Source organism: Protopterus annectens, chromosome 4.part0 (genome assembly GCF_019279795.1).
Source record: "Protopterus annectens isolate FY-2018-M chromosome 4.part0, PAN1.0, whole genome shotgun sequence".
Classification (NCBI taxonomy): domain Eukaryota; kingdom Metazoa; phylum Chordata; order Ceratodontiformes; family Protopteridae; genus Protopterus; species Protopterus annectens.
Window position 1 is genome coordinate 879804521 of NC_056733.1, and position 12187 is coordinate 879816707.

Here is a 12187-nt window from a genome sequence, read left to right on the forward strand (position 1 = left end):
GATGTAATTATGTACTTTTGTGACATTGAGTGTTTAAACCTCAGATGTGCAAACAAATTATATACATAGGTGGGTAATAAGAATAAAGCAGTTTATTCTGAGTTACATTGCTTCCTTGCTTCATTAATAAACATTCTGAACAGCCATCCCTACATGGAATACTGTGCATCCTACTCGTTAATGGCTGCATGCGTGTACAGGTAATAGATTAGTTTAGGGTTCACAGTGCTTCCTGAGTATACCCTCAGTTTGTTGTACATAGCGCTGTCGTTCTTCTGCAGGTGACTCCACATCTAGCATATGGTTTGCACAGTATGTAATGCAGTGTACCTTTTATATAGTATATAATGCATTGTGCTTTCTGTAATATGTAACACACAGACACAGGTCTGTGGTAACTGTGCACCCATTAATTGTCAAATAATGCAACCCAACCCCCCAACACTTTCTGCTATGTCTACAGCTTTAGAAATTGCAATGTTATGCTGTTGTACGCCCCACCTTCTGCACTGCCTCTGGGTGTAATTTGCTTCCTTATTGCAACTAGGGTGCCTGTTAAATGAGCATTACACTTGCCCACTGTTCATTATACTACCCATTCAGATCACAGCACACTGACTTGTGTACCAGCAGATGTGAGACTGTCTGATTCCGGGATCTATCAATGCTGCATGTGAGCTGCCTGTCATAGAGGTGGCTTTTAATATGGAGCACGGCTCTGAATTCCATTCTTTCTGTAAGTATTATGTCTCATGTCAGCACTCCAGTAGTATGACTCTATGTAACATGTAGAATTAGACTTGCCCAGTACCAGAGTCATGGAACACCAGCCTTATACAGCATGTGCTGTCTTTTGCTTTTCAAATCTCATTTTTAGTGCAAGTATCCTGTATCTTGCCTGTATGACATCATTTCATTAGTCTTAGTTTCACAGTGCAATAGACTTATCCAGCATCAGACTTGTACACTGAATGTCCTTGTACTTTCTGAATCCTAGTCCTTTGTCTATGCTTTGTTCTTTTCAATGGGGTGAATTCATGTGTTCACATCTTTGTTGCACTGGAGATAGGTCACCAAAATATCCACTTTTTTTCTGCATGGTTGTACTTTTGTTTAGTTCCAAGTCTTGTTTTTCATTATATAGCTGCTGGTTGTATATGTGGAAGGGAATGTTTTGTCATTTAGTGGTATGTTGATCAAATGTGCAGTGGCTAGCTATACGGCAGTGCACACTTGGCTGAATTATACATTTGTCTTTGAAGGCTTTTGCTTTTTGGAAATTTCACTTCACTAGAAGTGTATTGTAACAGCTGAAATGTAAAAGGCAGTGCAGGCAAGGTGCGGCCTCCCTACTTGAGTTTTGGGACCTTAAAAAATACAAAACACTGATTTAAAATATTTGCTGAAAGCTGTTTAGAACAAATGGTTTTGGTAAATTAAGATTCAAAAGGATTCTGGGAACTATTTCTTCAAGTAATAAGTCAGCAGATATGCTCATATCCAAGGCGCTGTACATGCCAGGATGGTAGCTGAGTTTTATCTGTTCCTGTTATCTTTTAAATAAACTTTCTTGATTTAGAAAGTGGCTGTTGTGATTTAGGCAGCCCTGATTTTGAGAGATTTATGATGTTCTTATTTTTAAAGATTGTACATAAAATACAGTGAGCGTTTTTTGTACTTTCAGAGTTATCCGGTTGGGTATCACTTCAGTTATTCTGAAAGTGCATACTTCAGTCTGGTGGACAGGTACCTGAAGTACTTCCTTCCAGTGGAAGGCAATGTTCCTCCACCTCCAACTTTGATTACAGGGGCAGCTGTTTCTCCTCCTGCATCCAGGTAAGGCTTTTCATTGTATTTGAAACAGAGTAAAGTTAACAAGAGCTTAGCTATGGGACACGTCACGTGGTGATCGGAGAGTAATTTCTAATGGTTTATTCTAGACCTTTTTTGTGGCCGTTTTTCCACTGCAGTAATCCAGTAGAGCCTTTGATGAGCAAGTATATAATTACCTGCCGATACAAGTTAATATATGATTGAAAGGGGTAATAGGTTTTACTCCTTCCCCAGGTTTAAAAGACGTGTACTTAAGGGGTACTGGGGAACATGTCTTTTGGGATTGTAATGAGTTGGTAGATTTAAAAAATTCCCTACAAGGTACTTTGTCAGAACTTTTGAGGGGACAAATCATTGTAACTAATGAGATGATACTATTAAGCTGGGAAATGGGAACTGAATTGCCTAGATATAGTAAGTCCTAAGTTTAATGCTATTGTCTGCCAAAAAAGCAATTACTAGAAAATAGAAATTAAAAGCTAAACCAACTGTAACAGAATTATTGAATGCCTTAAAGGAGATAAAGAAATTGTAAGCGACATCTTTTGAAAAGGGAAGGAGTAAACTACATATAAATAAACGGAATTTGTGGAAAGAGTACATGCAGAGTACTGTTCAGGAGGAGGAGTGAAGTTTCAGGGGAAAGACTAATTGAATAATCTAAGTAATGTCAAATTGAACAATTGTTAAGGAATAAGCAATATATGCACAATGCATGAAAAATAAATATCTGTCTTTTTTTTTTATAACTGTATGTGCGTGTGTCGCTGTAATATTTAAAGTTTAATAATGTTTGCTGCGGTAGCGTTGTCGCCTCACAGTAAGACGCTGTCCGGTTCGATTCTCAGCTAGATCATCTTCTGCATGGAGACATGCGTAAATGGGCGTACCTTCGTTGAGGGTTGTGCATCAGGCCTGGCAAGCCGGTACGTAAAAATCAACTGCTAGTCATTAGCGGACCGGAGTTCCGCTGTTGCGACCCATAACCGGGAAAAGCCGAAAGACACAAACAATAATGGTGTTAAATGATTTGTTGCTGTTCATACCTTTCCTGGTTGTGTTGTTGTTGTAGTACCTTGTATGTTTCCTCCAAAAGTGATTTCATGGCTTGCAGTCATTTTCCCATTTTTTTTCTCTTCTTCATCATGGGATACTCCACCTCTGTGCAATTCTGTGTGTAATGTCCTCTGGCCATTGTCATATAATGGATTCCATTAAGGTTTGTCCATTCAGGTTGTGAAAGCAATTCTAAGGAATAGGGTGTTTCTCTAGTAGTAGTAATGTCCAAGTTGTAGGTTTAACTTCTGATGTTGGAGGCCTAAATTTTTACAAGGATGACAAATTGGCGATGATATTGATGAAGATGTGTATTTGGTTTAGTTTTTAATTTCCGTTTTCTAGTACTGGCTTTTTTTGCAGACAAGAACATTAAACTTAGAAGGACTTGCTATGTCCAGGGAAAAAAATCATTCCACATTTCAGACAAAGTACCTCGTAGGGAGTTTTTTAAAATCTATCAGCTCATTACATTTCCAGTGTGTCTGCAGTTTATTTATATATATGTATATATGTATATATATATATATATATATATATATATATATATATATATATATATATATATATATATATATATATATATATGACTGTGTGTGTGTGGGTATATATATATATATATATATATATACACACACACACACACACACACACACACACACATGCATATATGCACACTCATACATACAGACACACATAAATGTATATATTTTTTAACCTGGTCATTATATTACTATTTTGTCAACACTGTTTCACAGCAATGCACTGTTTTTAATGATGTTCTTCGTGTTTCACTGTTGCAATCATCACATTTGGGTTATCTGCCTGCAGGTAGCCCTCAGCCGGCCTGAATACCAGAGTCTTCGGATTTCTGCGTCTGATGCTGTCTCTTCTTACATGACGTCAGGTCTTCAGGGGTATAAAACATGCAGTCAATGCCATTACATCAGTCTTTCTTGCCGTGCGGTGCCTGAAGCAGAAGTAGTTCCCAAGTGCCGGTCGGCCGTCTCCTGAAATTTTTGTTTTCGAGTTTCAGACCTGAAGTCTTCAAAAAACATAAGTACCCTGTTGGGGATCCTTTTTCTTGCTCTAACCAATGTCAGTAAAAGTTAACAATTGTCTTACCTGTGGAAAGCAAATGCCTCATAAAGATTTTCATTTGCACTGCATACCCTGTTTAGGCCCAGACCACAATGTCCCTCACTGTCGGTTTTGTGCCTTGTTCAATGCCCGAACTATTCGTCGTCGGGCTATTTTTGGAGCCATTTACTTTCATACTCGATCTGTGTACTCTGAAATGGCTTCGTTAAGCCATCCAACTACCGATCTTCCGAAAAAACGTAAGGATAAAGACAGAGACAGACTGCATAAGTCCAGTACTGCCGACGACGCTTCCGTAAAGCTAGTCGCCAGTACTCAGTAAGGCACTTTCGCAGCCCCTGATGCATGCTACTTCAGATTCACAGGCCTCTACTGAGACCCATTTGGAGTCCAGTATGCCGCTAGATGCTTCTAAGACTATGGAACCTGCAGATGTCTCTACCTTGGATGGGTCCGGAGCTGCTGTGCAGGCACCAGCTTCTGAGGGGTGTATTCAGGCCTACAGACGTTCATATTAAACCAATGCCATAATTTTCATCCAGGCCAAAAACTCGCACTACTCCTAGAAAACCAACGACCAAACCGCAGGCTTAGGCCCATATGCCTCAGAAACAAATGCTTAGAATGGCTGAAGACCTTATTACCTTAATTAGGGGAAGCCAGACTTTCCCCTCTAAGAGACCTAGAACTGATTTTCTTTCTGATTCTTCTGATCAGGAATCTGATATTTCTGCCCCTTCTGATTACCAGGATTTGCCTTTATCTACTTATGAGAATTCTGATGCAGAGAATTCCATTCCCTCTGCTTCACCTCCAGAACTTTCTTTCGGTGAAACCTTGCATACTCTTAGGGAGCATTTCCGCTGGGAAAGCCAGGATTACGCCGAGTCCAAAATGAGACTTAGGGAATTCTTACTCCTGCCTCAACATAGGCCTTTAGCTATCCCTCCTGTTCTGGACATTGTAGATGATGCTTTCTTGGAATCTAGCCTTAACCCAGACGCTTTGCATCCAGCTCCCAGAAAACCCGACGGGTACTAGAGAGTACCTAACTCTCACAAGTTCCTCTTCAAGAATCTTTCTGTGGATCCAGAGGCCATTTCCCAAGGACCAAAAGGCATTAAGGCTACTGCTGCCAAATATCCTACCCCTTCTGATAGAGATTCTAGAGCCTTAGACAGATGGGGTAAGAAGGTATACAATTTTGCTACTTTGGCCAATAGGGCTTTAAATTGCCAGTTTCATATGTTAAAGTATCAGCAGCATATTATGGGACTACTAAAACAGAAAATTATGTTGATTCCTGACTGTGCTGAACACAAAGAATTGCAATATTTAATGCATTCTACAGAACAAGTTGGTAAACATACTTTGCAATGTGTTTTTGACGCTTTAGAAGCATCTTTTAGGGCTGCTGTCACTGGGTCTGTACTTAGAAGGTATGCTTGGCTTAAGGAACAAAACTTGCCAGATCATGTTAAAGCTAAATTACTGGATGCCCCCTTAAACCTAGACTGCCTTTTTGGCAACAAAGCAGAAGACGTCCTCAAAAGGATGGAAGAAAAAGCTAAATCTATGCAAACTGTTAAAGATTTCCTACAAGTACAGCCTCCTAGATTCAGTAGGCATTGGCCTTCAAAGAACTGGTCCCTTCCATGCCTTCTCAGTCCAACCCCAGGAACAGCAGACCACCTAGGCTACAGTCTCAGGCTATGCACAGACCTAAGCAGTGGGGGGGGGGCTCCCACTTTAAAAGCAGGGAGTAGAAAGCCACACCCTATGGAAAAATGGCACAGTGACTTAACCTTAACCCTTCCAAGCCCTGCTCAACTACCTGCTCCCTTAGGAGGAAAGCTCGCCCTTCATGCCAAAAACTGGGAACTCATTACCCAGGACAAATGGGTTTTGAACATAGTCTCCCAAGGATACAGATTCCACTTCCACACACTACCAACCCCATATGGTTGGCCAGACCTACCCCAAAATCAATGGGCGGAGGCCCAACAGCAGGTCCTCTCTCTTCTCAGTTTTAGGGCTATTCAACCTGTCCCAGCAGAACAAAGGGGACAAGGCTTTTATTCAAGACATTTTCTGATACCCAGAAAAGATAACTGGCATCCTATCCTGGACCTCTCTATTCTCAACACCTTTCTGGTGGTTCCAAAATTCAAAATGCTAACTCTTCAGCAGCTTCTTCCTATGTTAGCCAAGGATGCCTGGCTGGCAACCCTAGACTTAAAGGAAGCTTACCTGCAAATCCCAATAAGGGAATCTTGCAGGAAATACCTACGCTTCAGGGCAGGCTCCATGCACTATCAGTTCTCTGCACTTCCCTTTGGCTTATATACTGTGCCCACAAAATGTCTAGCTCCAGCCATTGCATTTTGCAGGCAGAGAAATATACAAATTTACCCATACTTGGGCGATTGTCTGATTCAGGCAGAAAGCCAGGACTTGCTATTACAACACCTGGCATTCATAAAGAAACTTCTAACCTCATTGGGGAAGGTACCACTATCAACGAAAAGAAATCTCACCTAGTACCTTGCCAACAGATTGTATTCCTGGGAGCAAGCTTGAACGCAACTACCCAGATGACATTCCTCACTCTGGAGAAACAAGTTTGACAACCTACTTCAAACTATTGGCCACAAAACCCCAGCTATCTGCAAGGAAAATACTGCAAGCTCTGAGGTTCATGGTCTCTTGCATTCTACTAATTCCATATGCAAGACTGCATATGAGGAAACTTCAATGGTATCTAAGAAGCCTATGGTGTCAACATTCTCAGGACCTGGAAACAATGATTTCTATAATTCCTTGTATGAAGACAGAGTTCCTTTGGTGGGCAGAGGCCTTCTACGACAACAAGGGACTCCCTTTCACTCTATCCCTTGCCGCCCAAACCCTAACAACAGACGCATCAGAGTATGCATGGGGGTCTCACATGGCAGGGCAGTGCATTCAGGGCAAATGGAACCTGAGACAGATGCACCTGTACATCAATCAAAAAGAAATGTTAGCTGTACAGAATTCTCTGACACCCTTCAAAGACCGTATTCTTCCAGGACAACTATTGGTAAAGACAGACAACACCACAGTTATGTGGTACATAAACAAGCAGGGGGGAACCCACTCATACCCTCTCTGCAGACTAGCCATGGTTCTGTAGAACACAGTCTTGAGCTACCAAGTACACCTACAAGCTCAATTCCTGCAAGGCAAACTAAATTCACTGGCAGATGACTTAAGCAGAAATCTCATGGACCCACACGAATGGAAACTAGAGCCCAAAATATTCAACCTTTTGAGGAACAAATGGGGGACTCCAGAGGTAGACCTGATGTTCTTCATCTCACATTGCTGCAGTCCTAACACTTGGGTAGTCCACTGTCCTCGGTCGGCCCGAATATCAAAGTATAAGGCTGACGTCGGTCAAGGCGCATTTGACTGACATCAGGACGTCAGGGTACAAATGCGCATGACCGACGTCATATCCTCAGTCTTTTTTGCCGCATGGTCCGATGCAGAAGCAGCATTGCAAGTGCCGGTTGGCGTTCTGAGATTTTTCGAAGTTTCAGACCGAGTTCAAAGTTGGCTAAGTACCCCGTTGGGGAATATTTTAGTTTTTTCTTGCCTCAGTGATTTACCGGATGTCAGAAAAAGTCAATAATTGCATTTCTTGTGGGAAACAGATACCGCATAGAGATTATCATACTTTGTGTATTCCTTGCTTAGGGCCTGAGCACGACGTTGTTGGCTGTCGCTCTTGTGCTAGATTCAATAAACGCACTATAAAGAGAAGGTTGGATTGTGCCAGGTTAGTCTTTGGGAAGCGGTGCAATTATAAAATGCCGTCGGATGCTCCGACGCCCGCTTCTTCGAAGAAGCGCAAGGACAAAGCAGTTTAAGCCTAGGCTAGAAGAACCGTCTGTACCGGACGCCGGTTCTTTAGAGGTGTCGGTGGAGCTGGTGGCTCCACCGGAGGTTTCTTTGGGTTCCCAGGGAGAGACTTTATTATTGCAAGATGTGGCCTCTCAGGAGGCAGGTCAGGCTGAAGGGGCTTTTCAGGTTTCTATACTCCCCTCCCTTCCTAGGGTGGTTAGGCCCTCTCCTTCTGTTTCAAAGGCTTCTTCCAGAGGCAGGCCAGGTTCAGCTTCAGTTGGTGTCACCCCTAGTTCTTCTGGAACTGTGCCCAAGAAGCATATGCTTAAAATGGCAGAAGATTTGATTTCTTTGATTAGGGATTCTTTGCCCCCTCCTGATAAGAGACCTAGGGTGGAGCCTGAGCCTGGGAGTTTTGAGCAGGCTTCGGATGTTTCAGAGTCTTCGGCTGAAGACTTGCAGGAGTATTCTCCTTATTCTGATTCTGATGTGGATGATTCTACTCCTTCTGCTTCTCCTCCTGAGGATTTTTCTTTTTCAGAAACTCTTCATTCTATGAGGGAGCATTGTAAGTGGGAAGGTCAGGACTTCTCTGATTCCAGGAAAAGGCTTAGAGAATTTTTGTTTTTACCCCAGCATAGGCCTTTGGCTATACCTCCTGTTTTAGATGTGGTGGAAGATTTTTGCAGAGGCTTCTCTTAATCCTGATTCTTTGCCTCCTGCTCCTGTTAAACCGGATAGATATTACAGGGTGCCTGAAGCTCATAAGTATCTTTTTAAGAGTCCTAGGGCAGACCCAGAAACTGTTAGTCAGGGGCCTAAAGGTGTTAAGGCTTCTGTTGCCAAGAATCCAGTTCCCTCAGACAAAGAGGCCAAGGCTTTGGATAGATGGGGAAAGAAAGTTTATACTTTTTCCACTCTGGCTATGAGGGCTTTGAATTGCCAGTTTCACATGTTAAAATACCAAAACTATCTCCTTTCACAATTGAAGTCTAAGGTTGATGCTCTGGCGGAAGGTATTGATTGTAAGGAGTTGCAAGATTTAGTACATGTTTCTGAACAGGTGGGTAAGCATTCTTTGCAATGTGGTTTTGATGCTGTACAGGCCTCGTCTAGGGTGGCTGCCACTGGGTCAGTTCTTCGCAGGCACGCCTGGCTGAGGGATCAGAATTTATCTGACCATGTTAAATCACGGATTTTAGATGCTCCTTTACAATCTGATGTGTTGTTTGGTTCTCCTGTTGAGACAGTCTTAAAGAAAATGGAAGACAAGGCTAAGTCTATGCAGACTGTTAAAGATTTTTTGCAGGTCCAGCCTCCAAAGTTTAGTAGAAATTGGCCTACTAAGGGGTGGATGTATCCTTCTTATGATTCCCAGTCTAGGGGTAGATCTAGACGTGGCAGGGGCAGAGCTCAGGGCTCTTTCAGGCCTAGAACAGGGAGATGTTCTTCATTCCACATTGCTGCAGTCCTAACTATTGGGTAGTCCGCTGTCCAGTCGGCCCGAATACCAAAGTATATGGCTGACGTCGGTCAGAGCGCATTAGACTGACGTCAGAACGTCAGGGTACTAATGCGCATGACCGACGTCATATCCTCAGTCTTTTTTGCCGCATGGTCCGATGCAGAAGCAATTTTGCGAGTGCAGGTTGGCGTTCTGAAAGTTTCTGAAGACAGAGTTTCAGACCGAATCAAAGTTGGCTAAGTACCCCGTTGGGGAATATTTTGGTTTTTTCTTGCCTCAGTATTTAACCGGATGTCAGAAAAAGTGAATAACTGTATTTTTTGTGGGAAACGGATACCTCATAGGGATTACCATACTTTGTGTATACCTTGTTTAGGGCCTGAGCACGACGTTGTTGGATGCCGCTCTTGTGCTAGATTTAACAAACGCACTATTAAGAGAAGGTTAGACTGTGCCAGGTTAGTGTTTGGGAAGCGTTGTAATTATAAAATGCCGTCGGATGCTCCGACGCCGGCTTCGGCTAAAAAACGCAAGGACAAAACAGCAAAGCCTAGAGTGGAAGAACCGACAGTCCCAGACATCGGTTCTTTAGAGGGCTCAGTGGAGCCGGAGGTTTTGCCAGGTGTTTCTTTGGAGTCTCAGGGAGAGACTTTACTGTTACAGGATGTATCCTCTCAGGAAGTAGGCCAGGCTGAGGGGCTTCTCAGGTGGCTGTTCTTCCCTCTCTTCCTAAGGTGGTCAGAGCCTCCCTTCTGTTTCCAAGGCTTCTTTGAGGGGCAGGCCGAGTTTTGCTTCAGTGGGGTTTCTCCTAGTGCTTCAGGGTCTTTGCCTAAGAAACATATGCTTAAAATGGCAGAGGATTTGATTACTATGATAAGGGGTTCTATGCCCTCCTGATAAGAGGCCTAGGGTGGAACCTGAGTTTGAGAGTTTTGAGCAATGCTCGGAGGCTTCTGAGTCTTCGGCTGAAGACTTGCAGGAGTTCCCTCCTTATTCTGATTCTGATGTGGATGATTCTACTCCTTCAGCTTCCTCCTGAGGATTTTTCATTTTCAGAGACTCTGCATTCCATGAGGGAGCATTTTAAATGGGAAGGTCAAGATTTCTCTGATTCCAGGAAGAGGCTTAGGGAATTCTTGTTTTACCCCAGCATAGGCCTTTAGCTATACCTCCTGTTTTGAATGTGGTGGAAGATGTTTTGCAGAGGCTTCCCTGAATCTGATTCTTTGCCTCCTGCCCCAGTTAAACCGGATAGGTATTATAGGGTGCCTGAAGCTCATAAGTATCTTTTAAGAGTCCTAGGGCAGACCCGAAACTGTCTCTCAGGGGCCTAAAGGTGTGAAGGCCTCAGTTGTTAAAAATCCTGTCCCTCCTGATAAAGAGGCAAGGGCTTTGGATAGATGGGGAAAGAAAGTGTATACTTCTTCCACTTTAGCCATGAGGGCGTTGAATTGTCAGTTTCACATGTTAAAATATCAGAATTATCTTCTTTCACAGTTGAAATCTAAGGTGGATGCTCTGGCGGAAGGTATTGAGTGTAAAGAGTTGCAGGATTTAGTTCATGTGTCTGAACAGGTGGGTAAACATTCCTTGCAATGTGGTTTTGATGCTGTGCAGGCCTCCTCCAGGGTGGCTGCCACTGGTTCTGTTCTTCGTAGGCACGCCTGGTTGAGAGATCAGAATTTAGCTGAGCATGTTAAGACACGGATTTTGGATGCTCCCTTGCAGTCTGATGTGTTGTTTGGTTCGCCTGTAGAAGCAGTTTTGAAGAAAATGGAGGACAAGGCTAAGTCTATGCAAACTGTTAAAGATTTTTTGCAGGTGCAGCTTCCGAAGTTTAGTAGAAATTGGCCTGCTAAGGGATGGACTTATCCTGCTTATGATTCCCAGTCTAGGGGTAGGTCTAGACGTGGTAGGGGCAGAGCTCAGGGTTCTTTAGGCCTAGGACAGGAGTTCCCTGCTCAGACTTCTGGTGAGGGCAGGGGTCAGTCCTTTCGTAAGCAGACCCAATGACCTGCCTTTTCAGCTGCCAGTTCATTCTCGCCTGGCAGCACCGCTGGGAGGAAGACTGTCTCTTTTCAAAGAAAATTGGGATTTAATTACCCAAGACAGATGGGTTCTGGATATCATTCACCACGGTTACAGGTTTTATTTCCATACCTTGCCTCCTTTCAAAGGCATGCCAGACATTCCTCCTCTACAAAGACAAGAGGCTCACAAGCAAATTTCTCAGTTGCTCCAAATAGGGGCCATTCAGCCGGTTCCTGTGCCAGAGAGGGGCCTAGGATTTTATTCTCGCCTGTTCCTAGTACCGAAGAAGGGGAACACGTGGAGACCAATTTTGGATTTATCTATCCTCAACACTTATCTGGACATTCCCAAGTTCAAAATGTTGACGTTACAACAGCTTTTACCTCTGCTGGGCAAAGATCACTGGATGGTAACCTTAGATCTCAAGGAAGCTTACCTTCATGTGCCTATAAGACTAAGTTGCAGAAAGTATCTGCGTTTTCGAGCTGGAAATTCTCATTATCAGTTCTCTGCATTGCCCTTTGGCTTATCTACTGCCCAGAGTATTCACAAAGGTTCTGGCTCCAGTGATAGCTTACTTCAGGCTAAAAGGAATTCAAATCTATCCTTACTTGGACGATTGCCTGATTCTGGCTCAAGAAAAGGAAGACCTTCTACAGCATTTGGAATATGTCATAGCAGTGCTAAGATGCCTAGGGTATTCTGTGAACGAAATAAAGTCCAGTCTAGTACCCTCTCAAGACATGTGCTTTCTGGGTGTGAGACTGAATACAGCAGCCCAGATGGCCTTTTAACCCCGGACAAACAAAAGAATCT

At 43.2% G+C, this 12187-nt stretch overlaps 1 protein-coding gene across 1 annotated transcript in view; it reads left to right on the forward strand.

The window, feature by feature from the left end:
• Window positions 1–12187, forward strand: part of SMPD4 (sphingomyelin phosphodiesterase 4) — a 1415848-nt gene that overhangs the window by 559255 nt on the left and 844406 nt on the right. The window contains exon 11 of the mRNA XM_044068837.1: window positions 1685–1836. Coding sequence (XP_043924772.1) covers window positions 1685–1836 — 152 coding nt within the window. The remainder of the gene's footprint in view (window positions 1–1684; window positions 1837–12187) is intronic.